Consider the following 20642-nt stretch of genomic DNA (forward strand, 5'->3'; position numbering starts at 1 on the left):
ACAAGCCCTAAGGATAAAATAATACGATGGCTTTTCGACCTGTGCATACTGCGTCCTATCGACCTTCAGATTGGCTACTACTCGGGTCGAGCTGATACTTCTGCGAACTCCTGAACGTGCTTTTCGTCAGTCAACTGGGCTAAAATCCAACGCAACAAGTTTGAATTACCTTAAGGGCAGTGGCAACCCGGTGCGTTAATAGTGACACCCGGCACACATTGAATAGCACAAATAGGAGACACGGTAGGCTGAGGTTCGGCGACTGGGCTGGCCGCAACCAGGCTTGCGAAGACCGCTGCGACGTAAACAGAGAGAGTTGCGAAGTTCATGATTTCTGTAGCGAGTGCTTTCTGTTGTCTTTCGGTCGCTTCACTGAACCTTTGGGACTCTGCGCTGATTCCTGGCTTTATACTGTTCGCCACAGCGCAACCCTGAACGAGCTTAGTGTACAAAGCAAATATCTCCATTTCACCGCTCAGTGGTACATAACTTGTGAAACTCGTTTCGTGTGAAGGCTGTCAGCAGGGTAAATCCTAGCCAATATCTTACACAACGAATCGGATTCTCGGGGACTCCTTTCGAGGAGGTAAATATTGATCGCGAATGATAAATCCTGTGTACTTACAGGCACATCCGTCCCTTACCATTGCATCAACCGCATCAAAATAGTTCTAAAATTATGGTAGATGTCCGGGCACAGCGGTGCTCGGACATTTACGCTTGATTGGGCGGCGGCCTCGTCGAATTGTCTCCGTCCTGAGACTCTTAGCAGCCGTTTTCTATTGTGATGAAATTACGCGGGAATTCGCTCGAGGTACGATTTTCTAATGTCCGAAATATATGGCCGTTAAGTATGTTCGTCTCCCACAGACCTTTACGTGCCTGAACGCACGTTCAATACTTCGCATCCGAGCACCGACCGCCTTGTTACCGGGCCTACGAAGTACCTGACAATTCAGAATTTCGTATAAAGGTCTAGTACATATTCATTGTGCAGGCTTCCGCCAACTCTGTAATTGCTGAAAGCCGCGCCCACTGTCAAAAACATATAGACGCATGAACACCCTCAATAAATGCGTTGAATGGCATTGTCGAGCCTATCCCACCCATTGTCGAACGCATACAACTGAACACTAGTCCGTTCTTTACTTGCTCCGGTTATAAAAGATTAGTTCTGCATCAGCATTTCGCCACCAATTCTCCCATTAACCATGAAATCATTCGCCACATTCGCTCTCACTGGCCGCCTCGTTTCTCTCGTCGGTCCGCCAGTCTTTGCACATCATACGACGGTCTCCTGCCCACCATGTCCACCGCTGCCGACTGCATCACTGAGGGTGGCGAGGGCTCTTCCCAGGGATGTCCAGCTCCGATCTCCGTCAGACGAAATATTCTGTGCTTGTCCTCTCTAAAGTTGTAAGGCTTGCGCAAACGTACATTCTGTTCTCTCGCTGATAAATTGGTCCAACTGGTTTGTAATTTGTAGTTCGCTAAGTGGTAGGATCGATATATCAGATTGATAAAGGAGAAATTGAGCGTACCGTTGTCTGCATACTGTAGTTTATGACGGCATATTTCTCTGAATCCTTGTGCGAGCTGGACACATTTGATTGCAGATCAAGGGAGTTGAAGCTGTCAATGTTGGTAGCTAAAGAACCATCAATACGAGAAAGGCACCAAGGACATGGCGTGTTAAATGCAATTGCATAGAGTGCACGTCTGAAAAGCCTTGAATTTATCAGCCCGAGAGTGATAGATTACTCATAGGAATATTCAGGACAGGACAATTAGATACTTACATAATATTATTACATGATCTGCAGCCTCGAGAATCGAGATACTCAGATAGCCGTGATTGCTTGCGCTCAAACACTCCACGTCTTAGTAGTTCCCGTCGTTGTCGACACGTAAAATGGCAGCGGCAGCGTCGTCTTCTTTGCCAAGTGCTCAGACTCCAGCTCCTTACACATACTCGGCACCGTCATCTCCTCAAATCAGTACGCGTCCGAGACCTCCTGGTGCTGCGACAACTACAGCACCAACATTCAAAGCACCAGCACATAAGCATGCGCACCATCTTCATTCAATTCCTCCACGCGAGAAATCTACGCGTACTCTTATTCTTGATTATCTCTTATGGGTCCATGCTCGGACTCGCCTGCACCAGGCGCGAGCAGAGCTTGGCATGACCATCAACGGTGACGCCTTATCGGATATCGGGGAAAGTCCAAGAAGCGTGACAACTGGCATGGACGTCGACAGAGAATCCACAAATGCCGTACCATTTGATCAAGAGGTCATGAGTGACGGAGAGGACGTACTTAACATTAAATTTGGCGCAAAGAACCAAGAGAGGAATGAGCGATCCCCCGCGGAGGACGAGCATGAAGCACAACAGAATTTGCAACTTGCACACGCCCTACGACTCCGTGCGGATGGTGTGGAGAAAGTCCTTATCGCGATGCTTGACCAACCTCCCGAAGTTCAACCTCCGTATGCAGACGAAGATGCACCGCGAACGCCACCCGCAATACATGGTGTCGGCGAGCATTTCTTTCCGAACGGAGTTCGATTCCGTCTGACTTTGAGCACGCTTGTGAACGATCTGTTCGCTCGGGATATCCCGACCCCACTATCTCCCCGTACCTCAAATACACCGGCATATCAAGCGCGAAATGCTCAGACACCTTCCAGCACTCCGCATGTAACCCCAGTCTCAAATGCAAATAGACCAGCTCCAACGTCGATGACACTGCCTTCTCCTGCCCTATCCAATAAGTCATATCGACGGGATGATGATTTTCTGGATAACAGCCTCCCGAGCTGCTTGCTTCAGCTTGCATCTATTTCGAGTTTCTCGATCGATACCGACCGTCAGGTGGCCGGAGTGACTTCTCTGCCAAGCTTCTCATCCTTTACTCGGTCGAACACTAGCCCAACTTCAGATAGGTTGCCTCCGATCCTCTCCCCCGATGGCTCTTCCGGTCCACAGGTGCGTCGTTTTGTTTTGAGTCCCCTTTTCACCTACGCCAGCATCGGGTAAATTCCAGTTATTCGAAAGCTTCTTCAATGCTTCCATTGCAGCTTCTCTTGAGAATAATCTCACGCTTGTCCTAATTTGCCAATCCCCGAATGAACTCTCCCGGTGTTATTAAAGTATAGGCAACTTTCTTGACTATTTCCTCGTACAGTTATCTTTCACGACTCCAGGACCACGAAGAGCTGCGGGCCGTGCCCTCAGTTTATATGAGTCCGGAACAGACCCTTCAACTGCGAACTCGCCCCCGTCGCTGCGCTGTCCAAGACATCTCCATCATAAATGTCAGATCTGTGCTCCAGCTCAGTCGCCTTCGCTGTCTACTGGTTCGGGGCCGTCTTTCTATTCCACCGGAGCTTCTCCAAGAAGTCCTGTTCAATCACGTTCTGCTATTTCCCTAGGTAGCAATGGCAAAAACAAGCTGCCGGGCGGTGCGCCTATGGCTACAGGCCTCGCCTCATGGAAGAGTGGGGCCGGAATCGGCGCTGGACTCATGAGCCCAGGCGCAGAGGGGACAGTACTCCGCCGTCGTACGACCTCGTATCATGCAACTTCGCATCCATCCGCCAAAGACGTTGGCCTTTGTTCCCAAGGCGGAAAGCTTGCCGAACTCATTCCGCGATTCATACGTCTAAGCGCACTAGTTGCGGTGGAGCTCGGGCGGGAAGCAAAGGAAAAGGAGGACGAGTCTTTACGCACCGGCGATAAGCGTCCAGGGTCATCGGCCGAGCGGGACCTCGAAGAGGAGCGCGATCGTGAAGATGACGCTGCCAGCACCGTATCGTCTGGGCAATCGAAGCCATCGGCTCTCAAAGCATCCGACACCACTTCACCGTACCTTTTTTCGCTCTCCTTCCGCCCGACGCGCGAATGGTACGGCATTCTAGCTGGCCTTCTCACTCGGGCAGTGCTTGAAGGCTACTTGAGTCGCGGTTGGAAAGGCCCTTTGGGTATGGAGTGTCTCCTGGGTGTTGGTCTCGGACTAGGCCCATTCATGCCAGGCGTGAAAGGTAAAGTGACAGCGTCTACTTCGATCGGAATGCTAACCAACATGCCTACCTTTACTCACACGTATAGAACCCGACGAGGATGAGTTCATCCACCTCGACCCGGATGAATGCCCGTCACTTGCGAATGCTGCGAAGATCCTATTCCCATACCTGTGTCGGCAGGTCAAGGCGAGCGATGGTCCTGAGGCAGCTTATGAGGCTGAGATGTTGCAACGAATATCTGAAGTAAGCATCTAGCTATGGGTGCTGAATTACTATTGACAAAGGATTGTTTGGTAGTTCCTAACTGTACCAGCGTCAACCCCTGATTTGTCCACACATTTCGAAGATCTCGCTTACAAGTATCCCACTGAACCTGTCGAACGAGCAACCGTCAGATTTTGCGAAGCTGTCGCGAGTTGGAGAGGTCCACCCGAGCTCGAGAGCGTAAGTTTTGCGGTATTATTATTACCAGCTGCAGTGGCTCATTAATCGTCTCTCTGTAGCAAAGGAAACGCAATCAGCCGACGCCACAAGATACTGCCTCCACATCGACGCCGAGCATGTCTATTGACTCCCTTGTGCAATCCGCGTCGGGTACTCTGCAGACTGTGCCTCTACAGAAGAAGTCTCCCATTGAGAAGTATTTTACAAAGGGGCTTCCCCTGCTGCCTGCTCTTGCAAATAAAAGACGGAGATCGACTGTTTCGAAACCTCCGTTGTCTGATTCCAGACAACGAAAACCACATTTCGAGACACCGGATGATTGGACAGGCCCTTACGGAATTTGAATATCTACACACGCATTAAACCGTATTCTTGACATTGGAACTTTCCCCGCGCCCACTTCCTCATTTTTTCTCCAAGTTCTCCATCCATGTATTATTTTGGTTTGGACGAGACATAATTGTGTTGCTATGCGTGATGATTTTACTTCATTTCTTGTTGCTATCAGCATCTCGCGCGATTGTTTTACATTTCGGACGGTGGTGTATGCCGGCTGGTGATCCACCCTACCCAAATATCTCGATAGCATTCAGAACTCGAAACTAGATGACAGATTGTTTCGGACGCATTTTACTCCCAAGTACATCTGAAGTCATGCTCCGTCTGTGTTCTTTGTACGGGCAAGGAAATCTGGAACGGTCTCTCCCGTAGAGCGGAAGAGTGTGCCTTTTATTTCGTAAAGCCTGGTATTTAGTGGACATCTCCATGTCGCAGTTAGCACGTTTCTCCGGGCCGTCATCAGGAATTCAAAAGGTGACATGTCTTCTCACACAACGACCTTGTGGCTGGGGCGTGGTGTTCGATTCAGTTCCTATCCCCGATGAGTAATTGGAGCTGGGACCAATCTGTTCCAAGTTCGACGCACTGTGACTGCTTGTGTCGCTGGGTGGACTCCGCAACATATGAACAGAAAGCCCGTACCTCTTCTCCCTAACTGTTACCGCGTGGCAGCTTGCAACGAAACCAACTGCATGACTTTCCGCTCCGATCCTACGCACTTCAGGGTTGTTACGGCGCGACCATGCGACCTACATTATGCGGCTCTTTCTCAGCATCTCACATGCTGCTGGTTCGCTGATCAGAACAATTTCGAATGACCCCTGGACCCAGCTAATAATGTATCGGACTGTCTGGACATTAAAAACCCTAGGACCATAGTGAAAAATGCAATGGGGCAAACTTGGACCTTGGAGAAGCCTCGGCGGTGTCAAATACGAACTTCTGAAGAATGGTGCATTCATTTGCATGATGTACTCCGGCGTGCCCATGTGTCGCCTTCCTTCTGGCGTACACGGCCTTGGAGGCGAAACTAGCGTGCTTTTTATCCAATCTGTAAACCCGATGGTTCTGGAGATAGTTTTTTAGGGTGAAGAGAGGGGTCTATTCTTGAGTCAGTGGAAGACCCCGAATGCGAGCCAGCCTGGTCGCTCTGATTTTTGGGTTCGGCGTTCAAGTGCATCATAACGACAGTAATGTCGCGCGCGGTCATGCTTTACGCTGCCTCGCGGATCTGAAAGCAAGAGTCGCGTAGGAAGTTGCGATTATACACGAACACGCTCAAAAACTCGGATCCTGCACCACGATCAACAAATTTGCAGTACAGTCAAGATGCTTCATCAGCAACGGCACGAATAGTTCGAACTGCTAAAGGCATCTGATGCAATTGTTACAAACGATATGAAGCGCCAAGGTAGACCATTCGCACTGCTGCGCAAGTGCGCTCGCATCATGGAGATTAGGACGGAGTGTCCGACAGCCGGCGGTTGTCAGTAGCCGTCACCTAGTGCTCAACTTGCATCAGCTGTTGATCTAGTTGAATAACGGCGCAAACTCTTTGACCGACGCGGTAGGTTTTCGTGACGCAGCTCCCTCGAGTTGCATCGCGGGTTGATGGAGGACACATTACTCGCGCGAACTACAGCCGACTGCGCCGATGTCGCGGGCAGGATGATTAGTGAGCCTCCGTTCTATCTATCTAGTCACCGCAGATCTATCACTAGAGTCATGCACAACTTTGGCTTTCTGTGCGACTTCGAGGCGTCAGCTGCGAAGGCCTTCCAGGCGGCTCTTGTGTTATTGCAATTCAAACAAACGTACATGCCGTACGAATAGCCCAAGTTTCTCCGGGGATACATAGGAAAAGGCTCCTCGCGTTCGCAGGCCGGCCCTTCTCTGATTCTGACAGACAGGGGTTTAGCGACGTGACGTGGGGGTGGGCAAGAAGGGATTTCACAAAGTTGTAGTATACACGAGTAGTTCTCCGTTAATACTGGATGCTCACCAATGTGCCCGTGTACAGTGCACACTTACCCCGCACTCCTCGCGCCTTATGGGCCGCTTTACTCTCACCCAGCAGCTTACCCTTCTCCGCGAGGCGTTCGCCGAGAGAAGTCGAATACTTATTACATAATTCCTTGACCTCCGCCCACATATAAATTTGAAATTTTGTACGTCCATCCGAGGGCTTCCATATATCCGTACGGCGTGTGCCGCAAGGTGTGCGCGATGCGTTCGTGTATGGGTGTCAACTGGAAATAATTTCCCTTTGTCCCTACTCCATTAGTGTTTAAGGGTGATATGTGTTGTATGTGCCAAATCCGTCTATTCATCAGATTTCGAAGCTGTCCTAATATAGCATGTAGGAGCCTCCTGCTGTGTTAATAGATTTATGTAGTGCGATGCTCACTACGGCCTCTGCCCTCCACTCCAGTCATTCTCGACGAGTACGACCTTTCCCCACATTTGGAATCAGGAACATACACGAGAGTAGCAAGGTACACATAAGGGTGACTCCCTCTTCGGGATCGCTCGCGCCGCCTCATTGGACTGACGATCAAAAACCATGCTCGGTGCAGCGAGGCGGTGTACGCACCATACATGTTAATCTCCGGGGGTTCCATACTTCTTCCGTCAACTTTACTTGCTTGTTGCCAAGTTTGAAATAGGCTGTGCTTGTTTCAAGAGGAGCTTGAATGCTTACCAAGGCTTCTCTAGAGTCAAAAGCTTCGTGTCGTCACTTATTGCACGATTGCTTTTAATTTGATCGCAGTGCGGGTCCGTACGATCCCGTTGCGTTGTTATTCATCAGCGATCAAGGGCTTGCAATGGATTTCCACCGCTCGTTCTCGACTGACTGATTGTCAAGTAACTCAGATTGCTATTCGCGTTACGAAACCTAACGACAGACACCGGGATCAATTAGCATTTGCCTAAACTTCATCCATTGCCCGAAGGTTCAAAGCACACATCTAGTTTGCCCACACTTCTGTGCATCCGCGACATCTTTCTTCAACATCAAAAAAGATGGATTGTATTTCTCCGTGATCGGGCAACTGCGCAAGTGTTTGGAGAAAACGTGCATGTGGTGGCCCTGTGGTCTTCGCGCAGGGTCGCTGAGAAGCAACGACAATGGTTCTACGACGAGTCAAGAAGAAGTTACCCGTGCTACTTATTCATTCGTCCTTGACTTGGTTTTGCCGAACTACCATAGTAGTGCAATCGGTCTAGCTACAACCCGAACTCAAGGCAACGTCCATAGATGTAATTAGATAACTTCCTTTCTGCACCCAGACACCTGAAGGAAGGATTGAGGATACGATCACCCGGATCCGGCGGGAACTTAAAACAATGGATGGAGAGACCGAGTATCACATCTCTGCCAATTTGTAAATTCTCCAAGGCTCATTAATGACACGAGGAAGGCGTTGTCCTAGGGACCTCAGGCTAGAACTCCAAAATTGCAAAACCGTCCACTAGTCTTCCTCGAACCTATACACTATTCCGTTGCGGATCTGGCAAGTGAAAAGTGCTCAATACTTAGTCGTTGTCCCAATTCGTCAAATCGGCGACCCCAAGGCAGTGCAGGCGATGCGTATGTACAGTTGTGCATATACTCTGCACAGGTCTGACTATAATTAAACGGATCTCTCACGCAGGGTCAATATGTCCTTAGTCAGTATATTTAGCACCTGAATCTGGATTAGACAAGTTAACAAGGCAAGGGACAATGAGGGGATCTTCCGGTTATGCCAGGAATGACGTATATTTTTATTTTTACGGCCATTTGGTTCCGTTAAACGAAGAAAAAATAAGTCTCCTTCGTTCCTGACTAGCAACATCCGGACCCGAGTCGGATCGTGAACATATTAACGCTATGTGACAATCCTCCCGTTCGTCGATTTATTTGATGGCTGATACAACTGTGCGAATAGCATGGATTGTTATACGAGCTTTATCAGTGGCCATGTTTACTTAAATTGAAAACTTTTCTTGAGAGATGATGTTGATGTCTGTTACGAGATGGACTGAAAAAAAAGATGATGGAGATTAAAGTTTTTAACTCTGCTAATTCTGCCACCAGGGCCGAAGAGTGAGTAGAGATGTGTGAAGCAGCACGGTACTTCGTTTTGGCGGAATACAATACTGGCGTGGAATAGGGACCACGAGTACCATTGCGAGAGTATGTATCAATATCAAAGTTTGATAAAGCTGTTGCGAAGCGTTGAGCATTGGTCCGTGCTCGGGCACAACTAAACATCATTCGCCGAAACCTCCATGGACCGTTGCCTTTAGCCTAGGGAGGGGGCGACAACTCGGTATCCGAGGGGAAGCAGAAGCTATTGGTCTGTGCTGACGCACAAGCAACCATTGTACGCACTCCGAAACCTCCGTGGACTATTGTTTTTAGCTAAGTGGTGACAGCTCGGTATCCGAGGGGCAGCAGAAGCAATGTAAGAGCCACAATCAATCTGTTCTTCGCGCAGCACGTGAGACATAGATCTCCAGCACACGATAGACCTGACCCGGAGGTCCAATTCAACTCAGGAGAAGCATGAATCAGGAGAGTTATTTCGGGGAGCCCTTGTTCCTGCATTTTCGGTTGCTCGATTCGATACGTAAGATAGCAGTTCCAGGCCATTTGATTGCATCGCATGAAACAGCATAACTGATACCCTTTGTTATGGAGATGTCTCCGGTGTTGGTATCGTCGAACAACTCCTTTTTCGTCCTGCATGTCTAACGCTAACATGCAGGGTCGGCTGGATGTGCATGTCGTTCGTAAGTGTGTTGTGTCCGTCATTATTTTTCACAGAGCGCTTGTGGGTGGTGTTTCATGTTTTAATGAATACCGCGTTATGTGATGAGGTATGTAAGTATGTGAATAATAGAACGGACGAACTTGCGATGACATCCCTATCTCCAAAGGTTTTTTTTTCTGTATCAAAAAAGGCTCGCGTGGAATTTCAAAAGAATATATCAGGTTTCATACCTCTAAAGCTGATTGAGCCACACACATAATGTTGTTTGTTAGTAGACCGAGAATAGCACCCTCAATTCATCTGATTCGTCTTATCCATGTTGAAATGAAATCGATCGTACCTGATAAACCCACAGAACTTTGAAAATACGCAATTCGCTAGCGCTTGAGAAGCCACATGGGTATTGTACTTTGACTGAGAGGTGTTTGAGTGTGTCAGATGCTGATGCTTCATTGGATCCGTGGACTACTTCGGAAGCACAGTCGCTGGAGGGGGGTCAATTCGGAAATGAAATTGTCTCCAAAACTTTGAACCAGTAGGCGCCCAAGATAAGGTCATTGCGTGGAGTTAACAAGGCTCTCGCGGTATATTTGTATGTATGATAGTTTCTTGGCAGCTAGTAGTTGGATGAATAGATAGATCCCAGAGCAGACGTGACAGATTCGTAGTCCTAGAAACCGAGGCTTTACACTTGAGAACGAACAAAGCGAGGATTAATTCTTGCCAATAGAGAACAGTGGCGCTGATCAGGGAGCCTGGAACCAAACTGCGTTACCAATTGATTCTCGAAGTGGAAACAGAAACGGAAAGATTGCGCCGGTGTTAAGGAGTGCGCATCTGGCGGCTCGATAGCCGGAAGCGAAGGAGAGAAGCAATACAAGCGTAGGATTTGAGCCAATAGAGTGTACAAAATGAGATCGCGAATCCTAGCCGTGCTTCTGCCCTTCATACTTAGCGCCTATGGAGCCTTGTTCTTGAGTCGTTTCCATTTGGTTAGTCTTACGAGGGCCCCAGAGCGGGTGCTCCGTCGCTGTATGGACGATACCGTAGGGATGTTGCATGATAAAAGGAGTGAATGTCTCATGAAACCCACTTCCGTTGCGTCATTCGAATCCAAAGTCGTAAGATTTCAAGACGAGCTAACATTCCTTCTTAGCAAGACAAGGCCCGGCGATTGCACAAGTGGAATGCACAACTCCGCTGATTTGGCAGGTCCGTTGATTGAATGATGATTGTGAGGTCTAGAAAGCGGTTGATATGGCTGGAAAATCGTGGCGAAAAAACGTGCGGTGGTAGCTAAGATACGCGCCACCGATGCAAGGCAGGAAGTTGTGCATATGATGAGCTGAGGTGCTGGCGCGATGGCAGATTTGCCTCAGACTAGACTCTCGGAACGTCGGATTCAAGGTCAAGGCTGGTCGGTATGGACGTATGAAACGCGATTGGAGATGGCATTGGTCAGGATCAAGAGAGTAGATATGGAAGCGCACGAGCTCGGCGGACCAGAGATGAGAGAGATGTAGAATCAGTAGATAAAACGCGGGAGGTGAGGATCTCGGATCGCGGTGTCTCCAGGACGATGGACGTCGGAGGCGTACTAGGACAGGGACCGGAATAAGATGCAAACATTGAAACAATGGGATTAGAGGATACAGAAACGCGAAAAGGGCAACAAAGAATAATTACAAATATTAAATGCGGACGTGGTGCACTCGGCTTGCCGGAACGGAGCAATAGGATGGATCAGGTGACTGTGAGACAATTGTTCGTAATATCCGGATTAGGACAGGCGATGTAGGGCATCAGGATGCATGGGATGAGAGAAGAGGCTAGGGAGTACAGCCTCGCCGTAGACAGTCCAAGGCAGTACACGCGAGTAGCTGTAAATTTATCACCGTCTACACTAGTGAGTCGTCGAAGGCCACAGTTGCAGCTGCAGCGCCCGGGTTGCTCGACCGCTGGGTGCAGAGAAAGACAGCGGGGCGAGCCAAAGAGAAAGTGAGTCGTCGCACAAAGGACCGCCCATCAGCGTTACTAACCCATCTCTCTCTCCGACCACATCCTCCGCCGCCCGTCCACCGTCCTTCCCGCCCGCGTGCGTCTCACAGCCTCGTACGTCTCTCGGACTAGTGCACCGCCTTGGAGGACTTTAACCCCGTAACCCGCAAGCCCTTCGTCAGTCTGTGAGACCAGATAAACAGGCCTCCCTAGCGCAATATAATCTACAAACACATCATACGCTCACGCTCCTCCTGATCCCTCTCTCTTATCCCTTTCTGCTGAATCATATATAAGCCGCCTGCCTAACGCTCACCATGGATCCCCCGTCGAACTTTCATCAGCACCAACACTCCCCCTTCCTCCCCGACCTCGACGTGTCTGCTCAAGGGAACGACCCTGCATCGTCTTCCCCATTCAACCCCGCCTTCGCAGACTTCAACACATCCGCCAGTTTTGAGGACTCGCTCAGCTTAGCTGCAAACCCCAGTGTCCCTACGACACCCTATACACCCTCATTTGCAGCCCAAGCCGGTTCATATCACAATTCTCCCCTAGGCTCGGACCTCGGCAACGAGTTCCCCCAGCATTCTCCCAACCCGAATACGTATACTGCCGGCACCGAAGGAGACTTTGGCAACATTGATATCTCTGTCTATCCACCTGATTTCACTGGTGACGATTACGATCCGAGTGCATACGACGCCCCAGATAACTCTTTCCTCTTTCGCAGCGACTTTATAGCTTCGCTTAGCGAGCATACAGCTACACCATCTCAGAACCATTGCCAGAATCAGTCTTCCTCGCCGAGCCTCAGTACTTCCTCTCTTGGTTCGAACAACCCCGGCGTGTCCGTCTCCGTCACTCCCGCACTTGATAATCCAATGGCCGTCTACAGATCCGGATCGGCGCATGATCATGGCTCGCCCGCGTCCTCTAACGGCGACAATGATTATAGCCATCATCAGCAACAAGGCGATGCTGCGCGCAGTCGTGGATCTTCCATCTCTTCGCAACCGAATGACTACCACGGTTCTGCGACGTACGGTATGGAGAGCGTCCATCTGGACGCATCCCCAAACCTGAACCAAACTCATTCTCCATCTTGGTCTTCGAACAATCAAGCTCAGAACGTCCAGTCCCCTCCTCCACAGATATTCATTCCTGGCCAGACTCCAGAGATTACACATACTGGGACCTCACCAGTTCCATCACCAATGCCTTCCAAGTTGCCACTCCCTGGTGACAACAATTCCATCCTTCCGCCAGGGGGACTCAGTATGAATGTAAATATTGTTCCTGCCACGCCAATTAGCGCCGGTAACACGCAAGGTGGTACCTTTCAGAACATGGGTATGATGAATCAGGGTGAGTCACTCTCAATTATAACTCTTCCTCGGAATTCCGGGAGCCCTTTCGTATGCTTCTCTGGCATTCCTTTTCTTGCTTCTCGTCAGCTGTAAACGACGAGTACTTCTCCGTTTGCTACATTTGAGGGAATGGTTTATCCCGAAAATGTAATTCAAGCATATTGATAACGTACTCGATTGATATTTCATTTTCCCCACATGTAAATCAAATAATACCGTGGAACTAACGAACTCTCCCTAAATCCTCTTATAAAGATCGCACCTCAGCGTCCAGCACTCAGCCACAGGGCTGGGGTGGTCAGTCGAATCAACAACATCAGTATAGTTCTCAATCGCGAGGCACTTCCCCACTTCCTCAGCTTCCGCAGGCGCCGCCACCTCAGTATACATTCCCTCCTAACGCGGCGTTGACTCCTCCGCCCTCGGGTGGAAGTTCACTGAGCGGGAACGGCGGCGATACCGGAAATGCGCTGAGTGCGCTTCAGCTATCGCGCGATGGTAGCCCAGAGGGAGGAAATGGTAATGTTGATGGAAGCGGGAGCTATTTGGTTCCGATCTCAAATCCAAGAACACGATCCAAGTCTGAAACCGCCATCCGTCCGCAATTATGGCAAGGAATGAGCGCCGGATATGACGCTCATGCGCAAGCGCAGAATCAGAACCAAAACCAGGGCTTGCAACAAGGCTCTGCTCTCCAGACAGCCGACGGTTCTTATGGGACGCAGCAACAGACGCAACTACCCCGTCTCAATACTCCCCACCACATGCCTGCATCGTTCGGTCCTCCGATATCGGGACCAACTTTCGACAGTGGTAATTTGTCGAGTACCGTTGGAGGCTACTCTAGCAACAACTTCCTTTCACCGGAGCACGCACTTGGTGGAGCCGATCTGAGGCGTTCTCGTAGTGACAGCCAAGGGCATCGACGCAATGCCTTGTCGGCCGATATGACACCCATTTTTGCAGATCGGTCTCCAGGTATGGGAGGTGTCAACTTGCATTACAATCCGCCGGGTTTCAATCGTCAAGGTAGTCCTTTCCTTCCGCCTGGACAGTCAAGCCGCCTTGATCCCTCGGGAGGAATGGGCATGATGAGTGCTGGTGGCGCTCATCGACGCTCAGTGAGCCATGGCGGAAGCAGTCATGGGCACTCACGCAGCCTTTCGCGCGAACGCGTTTCGCTGCAAACATCTCCGTACCCATCCCCGCACGCGAGTCCGCGCGTGAACACAAATGAGCCGCTACCGGACCCGTACTCGTTCCCTCCAGGCTCTTCGAGCTACGGCCTCGGTACTCCAGGTGCTAGCCCAGGTTTCGACGGAAGTGCACCAACGGTGCACGTAATGAGCCATGACGCACAAGGCCGTCCAACGGTGCAGACTCAGGCGCCGATTCAGGTCGTACGGCAGAATGTCACAACTCATGCAACCGCAGATGCGAGTCAGCGTCGTCGACGCACTGAAGCGAACTTTGTCTGCCCTGTACCTGGATGCGGGAGTACGTTTACTCGCCACTTCAACCTCAAGGGTACGTTTTCTTGTTTTAACCGATTTTTTTTGGCAGAGGCATGACCAAGCTGATTTGGATCGCTTTGTTCTTTGTGATCAGGTCATTTGCGGTCCCATAATGAAGAGCGGCCGTTCAAATGTAAATGGCCCGGATGTGACAAGGGATTCGCGCGGCAACACGACTGCAAACGTCATGAGCAACTTCACTTGAATATCAGGCCGTATACTTGCAACGGTTGTAAACGTACTTTCGCTCGTATGGATGCTCTCAACAGGCACTGTAAGCTCTCACTGTCCTACGAATCGATAAAGTGTCACTGATAAGCACGTTTGGTTTTCTTTAATAGTGCGCTCTGACGCGGGTACAGAGTGTCAGGCACAACAGCCTATTCTGACATCAGACACGCCGAACAATCCTGCGTTAGCTGGGATGAACGGCTCTAGCAACGGGAACGGAAGCGTCATGGCAACATTGACACTCAAGGACGACCCTGATAACAATTGGCCGTCTTCAAGCACGGCGGGTGTCATGGTCTAGTAATGGTTTGTCAGATTACCGATCATAGAGTGACGCTTCAACGCTTTTCACGATTTTGAGAGACGTCTTGCCATCTCGCATCGTTATCGCGACGAGTATCCTTCCATTCATGCCGTATGCTCTTCCGCGGATCTTTCACGGGGATTTGCGCTTCCTTTGCCATACTACGCTAGTATATACCCCGCTGCCTTATTGACTACTGCTTCGCCACGTTTCCCGGGGGTATCGGCCGATTAGTTGAGTCAGTGTCAGCACTACGCTTTCCTTTGTTCATCCTTCGTTTCCCGGGTTTGCTGTCTGTCGTCCACGCTTGTTTGCTACTCTTGCTTTGCTGCCATGCGCATTTGTATTTGAGCTAGATCTGTTCCCCATCCCTCCAGAGCAACGCCAATCAAACAAACAAAGCCAATGTATCTTTTACTCCTGCCTCTCTCTCTCTTTTACTCATCTTTCTGAATATATTATATTTGTCCTTTCTTGCCTACTTGTCTCTCCATTTACTGACACCGGATACCGCCTGTTTTCCTTTTTCTTTATTCTTGTTCGTCGTGGACCTTGTTCGCTTTGAATTAACTATTATCTTACTCCTACACCTACCTGTATTCGCCTGTTTTGCCCGTCTCTACGATGATTCATGCCGTCAAGTTCTTTGGATACAGCGTCGCAGACAACATATAGACATTGTATATACATGTACGCGAGGGATGTAATTTGCTTGCTTGACGTCGTAATGTACGCAATTAGGCCAGAATTTATGGATATGTAATTTTTCCTTTGTACCTTTGGTTGAGTTGATATACTGCGTATCTACAAGTATCAATGTTGGAACTTGTGAAAGTTATCGTGTTATGATTACTACACTGTTATTGGCGTATTTGGGACTCAGACTCGAGAGAGTCACAGTTGTTTGCGTTTGTTTGCGTTCGCACGTTTCGGTAGCGAAGTATCCGATTGTGATATGGCCTCGTAAGCACCGCTAGTCCAGTGCAAACCTTCAGCTCATAAGTACTTAATAGGCGAAGCAGTGTATAAGCTCATACTACTGTTATCTCTATCTAGCACAGCGGTGGACTCAAGCTCAATGCGATACTTTGTCTCTTTATGTCTCCTATAGCCGGACTCCAAATTAGGTAGGAGGGCTACCCGATACGGTGTCCCAGACTTCTTACCAAATCCGGATGTCCGCGACACAGCGCATACTATTAGTCTATTACCACAACACAGCTAGCATCGACAGCTACTAGCTAGCACCACGAGCAGTTAAGACTAATGTGGATCCACACGGGGTTAGCATTAGGAGCCGCGATTTGGGACTAGTCCGATACACATTGGAATATGAATTATGATAATATCTGACGACGCCGATGATGCAACAGGCGGGAGTCCGTGACTTCGTCCATCGGGATCGGTTGATTGTCTCTGACGAATTCGATGATGTCAATTATTTCTATGCTCTGGCTATGCGAAGTCTTATAAAGCGCATTCGACTTGCTTGTGCCACCTTATTCCAAAGAAATACCCCCGTCTAACACTGCTTGCTTTCATACGCATTTTACACGTCCTCCAATCTTATCCTAGTAAGCGACCATGGACCATGACACAGAGTACAAGCCGAGCGACTCCGCCCTCCCTGAGGAGCGTGCGTACGGTTCCTTGTCTGAGCCACCTGCGAGAGACGCGGCGCGCGAAGACCGCGAAGCTGCACAGAGCGATGCCACCGGACGCATTTCGAAGCGTAAGTGTTTTATTTAATGTCCTCGTCTTTGTGAGGGTTTGTTTAACGTCTCTCTTTATTATACAGGTGAAGTCGACGAACTTCGGGCAGATGCCGGAAACGTCCAGACAAAGGGTACCCGTCATCAGGGGAAGGGAAATGACGCATACAAGCAAGAACGCAAATTGGATCAATCGCTCGCCGACGAGGGTGCCATCTGAAGTATAGCTCTTTGGGACAGTTATTGCTTGGACGGCTGTCAGTAGTCAAGTATTGTAACACATTGAGCTATGGAATTATTATTGCAATTCACGCCAACATTCTTATTCTGGCATTTCTCGGATTTTCAAGACAGAAAGATTCACCACCTAGAGTATGCTCGGGACGGTGCGCTGGACGGCGCTATATTGCGTGCGATTGCAGTCAACGTTCCAGTGCGCTTCAGACATCTTGCCCTGGGCATTCGCCATGACCATTTTGGAAGTAAGTCGATTACATGCCCTGCATCTTTATTTTTTAAATAATGCCAACGACTGTAGATCTTGATAGGAAGCGTCCATTTATTGAACTAATGTTTGATGGTGGTGTCTTTCATCGAATTCTCACACGAAATATCCAACCAGAGAGACCTACCGATTCACACTGCAATACAGATGTTCTCTGGACACTTCTCGAATCCTGCTAGCGCGATGACCCTTCTACACGCCCGGATGCGCACTATGTTGGCGTTGTACTGGACCTCATGAGTGTGGACGCCAAAGATGGGGAGCTCGCTGTAATCACCGTTTCGGCAATTCTCGAAGGTGTCTGGGACAGCGTTTATCTGGGACTACTAGTTGCACCTCATGCACCGCAACCTTATAAACGTAAATGGTCGCAGTGCTCTGAATCGTTTGATGATATTGACGAATCACGAGCTCTTCGAGTTCCATGAGCGTCGTGCTCACGTTGCGAGTAGGCAGCATATTTCATTCTTAGTTTCTTCCGTAGATTAGTCCACCTATGATGACTGTATTTATAGTTCTTTGTGTATCGTTTTGGGCTTTGTATTGCTAGGGAAACAATTGATTAGGTATTAATGGTAACCTCATTAGAAGATATTCAATGCTGGTGGCAATAATACTTCACAAAACTGATCAACGCGAAATTCAAAAACTCTGCACTGCACTGCACGGTTGAGGGCAAAATAGCAGCATTTTTCATGGATCAATAGGATTGAGGAAAACAAGCCTGAGCAATGTTTATCAATCTTGACTCATTCTCGGGCAGTAGTGCTGATACAGAACTCTGTAATTTCCCCGTTCATGTATCCTTCATTCGGATCCTAAATCCATTGACGAGTACACCAAAATTAACCAGATTAACACTTAAATTTATATTGTCGCATACATCGAATCGCATGTCAAGTACCAAATCTTAACAAATAAAAGTACACAAATGACGAAAACAGAAAAATAAGCACATGTCAACAACGAAGATATGAGTACCAAGTCGTGTAAAGAAGTGTCAGCGAACAAGTAGGGTACTTAAGTAGAAGAAAGGCAAACGTAATGCGGAGCGGAGAAAGTCAATGAAAGGAGAAAAGTTGAATGATTAAGGTATAAAGTAAGGTTAGAGTCATTATTAGTTAAAATGCATAGTGCATATATGCGTAAACAAAGGTATATTTCCTTTCAGGGTCAGGTCGGTTTGTTACGGTGAATGAGTAATACGGAGGGGAGGAAAAGATGGAAAAAAAAGTGGGTCGCTCCGAGAGAAGGATTGAAAATTAAGACAAGGAAGACTTCCGAAGGATAGGAAAGGTACGAAGAACATGACGGGAGTAACAAGAGGAACAAATGAAGAGCGAGAATGTATACATAGAACATAGACACCGAAGAACAACCAAGTCCTAATTCGTACTATGTGTACGCACACGCAGAGACATACTATGCAGGCGCAGGCGCAGGCGCTGCAGAACGTGCAGACATTGCAGAACCAGCCGAACGACGAGGGACAGCTTGCACCTCGTCAGGCCCTGCAAGAGCCTCACCGACATTCATACCGCTCTGCGGAGCAGCGCCGTCACCGTTCAACGGCGTCCGTACAACAGCTCGGTCCGGTTCCACTGGCAACGCGAGTGGTGACTGCGTCGCAGGTGCATGATCGTGTATGGGCGATCCCGTTCGAGACCCACTCCCTGCTGTAGTAACGCCTACAACTAGCGTACCTGAATGTTGCGAATGCGACGACGTCCGCGTAATCTCCAACGAAGGCTCGCCATCACCATGCGGTACAGGCACCATAATCGGTTGGTTATGTGGGTAATACGACATTCGTCTCGGCTTCGTGTAGTCAAAGTTCGTGAACCTGAGCGAGCGTAATCAAGTATTGGTCAGATAGAGTTTTTAGCGTTACGAGAAAAGGGTTGGAGAAACGAAATAACGTACTGTTCTTCCAATTGTCGGTATTCAGGTGCCAATTTGTCCAAATCGAGATTCTGTTTCCGTTTCGTAGCCGTGAGTGGCTTTTCAACCATAAGAAATTCGTCAAGTTCGTGAGTGATGTCAAAGTTCGCTTTGCGCATCTATAACGTTTTGGTATCATTAGTTACCATTCTACCGCGGAACCGATAGAGCAGCGCGTAGTAAAACTCACGTCTGGAACGAAAGGGGGTTGTGCGTCCTTTTCTTCCAAAACTTCCCAGTTTAAGCTGGACAACCAAGGATGTGAACGAATGCCCTCAACGTTTTGCCCATCCGCACGACATCCGAGCCGCTTTTTCGGATTCCGCTCAATGAACTAAATGGTTAGATATTTAGAAACATGCGCTCATTTCGGACGTAGATAGGCGATGGGCCAAACGGACCTGCCTAAGTGCGCTGATCCCTTCTTCACTAATAATTTGCGGTGCCCGTTCGGGGAAGCGTAAATGGTCCTTCACAATCGCGGCAGTTAACGAGTCCGACGAACGTCCTTCAAATGGCCGGCGCCCAAAGATCAACTCATAAGCGCACACTCCAAGGGACCACCAGTCCGCCTGCCATGAATAGCCTTTTCTCCCACACACTTCTGGAGCCATATATGCAAGTGATCCTGCGACGGAACTATGCAGTCGCGTCGACGAGTAGTGAATGGCAACGTTAAAGTCTGTGATGTGTGCATGACCCATGATATCGAGTAATATGTTATCAGGCTTAATATCACTGAATGATGTGTGGGGAACCGTCAGCGATGGCATCAGACAAAAATACAAATGTGGACGCATAAGTCATACGTACCGATGAATTATTCGCTGTTTGTGCAGATATGACAGTGCACATGACAGTTCTGCTACCCAAAATCTGACGGCGGACTCTTCAATGTGTCCTTTCCGTTCAAGATGAACTGTACGAATTTTAAAGCTTAAACACGAGGCACAGAAGCGAACAACGCAGGGAACAAACGCACATCGCAGATCACCACCCAGCATGAGGTCCAGCGCAAAGAAACAGTTCGCATCATCCTGGAATGCATACCGCAAGTTCACAACAAACGGATGGTCAACCTGGAAAAAAGGGAGAATAATATTCGGCATTAGCGAAAAATGGAAGGGTGTGAGGAGAGGAGCTGGCACTAACTTCTTCAAGAAGCTGTCGCTCCTGAATAACGTTGGCAACAGCCTTCTGCTTGACGCACTGCGCCTTGTTGATATATTTGAGAGCAAAAAGTTTCTTTGTCCTCTTGTGCTCGACAACACGGACCTAAAGGGAGGTGAGGCCAAGTCGCAACGGCGGCTATGTAGTTCGGAAATACCTTGCCAAAAGCACCCTTGCCGATCGCTCTATGGAGCTCAAAGTGGAAGAGGTTTACATCGGCGTCAAAGTCGACAGGGTCGGGAAAGCAGCAGAAAATGCCTGTGCCCATGGAGGAGAGAAAAAGAGAGGGGAAAAGGAGGGATGGGACTCAATGGGAGGAAGGAGG

General features: G+C 49.1%; 5 protein-coding genes across 5 annotated transcripts; 3 read left to right on the top strand and 2 right to left on the bottom strand.

Moving 5' to 3' along the window:
- Positions 1 to 170: 170 nt before the first annotated feature.
- FOMMEDRAFT_152349 (uncharacterized protein) lies at positions 171 to 1686 on the bottom strand (the record flags this gene model as incomplete). Its single annotated transcript, XM_007263212.1, has 5 exons — positions 171 to 515; positions 873 to 936; positions 1241 to 1490; positions 1556 to 1596; positions 1667 to 1686. The coding sequence occupies 5 exons, from the start codon at positions 1684 to 1686 to the stop codon at positions 171 to 173; spliced, it is 720 nt and encodes a 239-aa protein (XP_007263274.1).
- A 188-nt stretch (positions 1687 to 1874) lies between these two features.
- On the top strand, positions 1875 to 4870 carry FOMMEDRAFT_165647 (uncharacterized protein). Its single transcript, XM_007263213.1, has 5 exons — positions 1875 to 2992; positions 3192 to 4047; positions 4115 to 4272; positions 4327 to 4473; positions 4533 to 4870. Exons 1-5 carry the CDS (start codon positions 1913 to 1915, stop codon positions 4815 to 4817), a joined length of 2526 nt encoding a protein of 841 aa, XP_007263275.1. The 5' UTR covers positions 1875 to 1912; the 3' UTR covers positions 4818 to 4870.
- A 9413-nt stretch (positions 4871 to 14283) lies between these two features.
- Positions 14284 to 14769, top strand: FOMMEDRAFT_76667 (uncharacterized protein; the record flags this gene model as incomplete). Its single annotated transcript, XM_007263214.1, has 2 exons — positions 14284 to 14467; positions 14549 to 14769. The coding sequence occupies 2 exons, from the start codon at positions 14284 to 14286 to the stop codon at positions 14767 to 14769; spliced, it is 405 nt and encodes a 134-aa protein (XP_007263276.1).
- A 2221-nt stretch (positions 14770 to 16990) lies between these two features.
- Positions 16991 to 17634, top strand: FOMMEDRAFT_152354 (uncharacterized protein; the record flags this gene model as incomplete). The annotated part of the gene is made up of 3 exons (XM_007263215.1): positions 16991 to 17183; positions 17240 to 17286; positions 17386 to 17634. The coding sequence occupies 3 exons, from the start codon at positions 16991 to 16993 to the stop codon at positions 17632 to 17634; spliced, it is 489 nt and encodes a 162-aa protein (XP_007263277.1).
- A 656-nt stretch (positions 17635 to 18290) lies between these two features.
- FOMMEDRAFT_17450 (kinase-like protein) lies at positions 18291 to 20596 on the bottom strand. The gene is made up of 8 exons (XM_007263216.1): positions 20475 to 20596; positions 20300 to 20422; positions 20130 to 20226; positions 19961 to 20066; positions 19549 to 19885; positions 19338 to 19481; positions 19130 to 19266; positions 18291 to 19049 (listed from the first exon to the last, which is right to left on the bottom strand). The coding sequence occupies exons 1-8, from the start codon at positions 20583 to 20585 to the stop codon at positions 18629 to 18631; spliced, it is 1476 nt and encodes a 491-aa protein (XP_007263278.1). The 5' UTR covers positions 20586 to 20596; the 3' UTR covers positions 18291 to 18628.
- Positions 20597 to 20642: the final 46 nt, after the last annotated feature.

Source organism: Fomitiporia mediterranea (assembly GCF_000271605.1).
Source record: "Fomitiporia mediterranea MF3/22 unplaced genomic scaffold FOMMEscaffold_2, whole genome shotgun sequence".
NCBI lineage: Eukaryota > Fungi > Basidiomycota > Agaricomycetes > Hymenochaetales > Hymenochaetaceae > Fomitiporia > Fomitiporia mediterranea.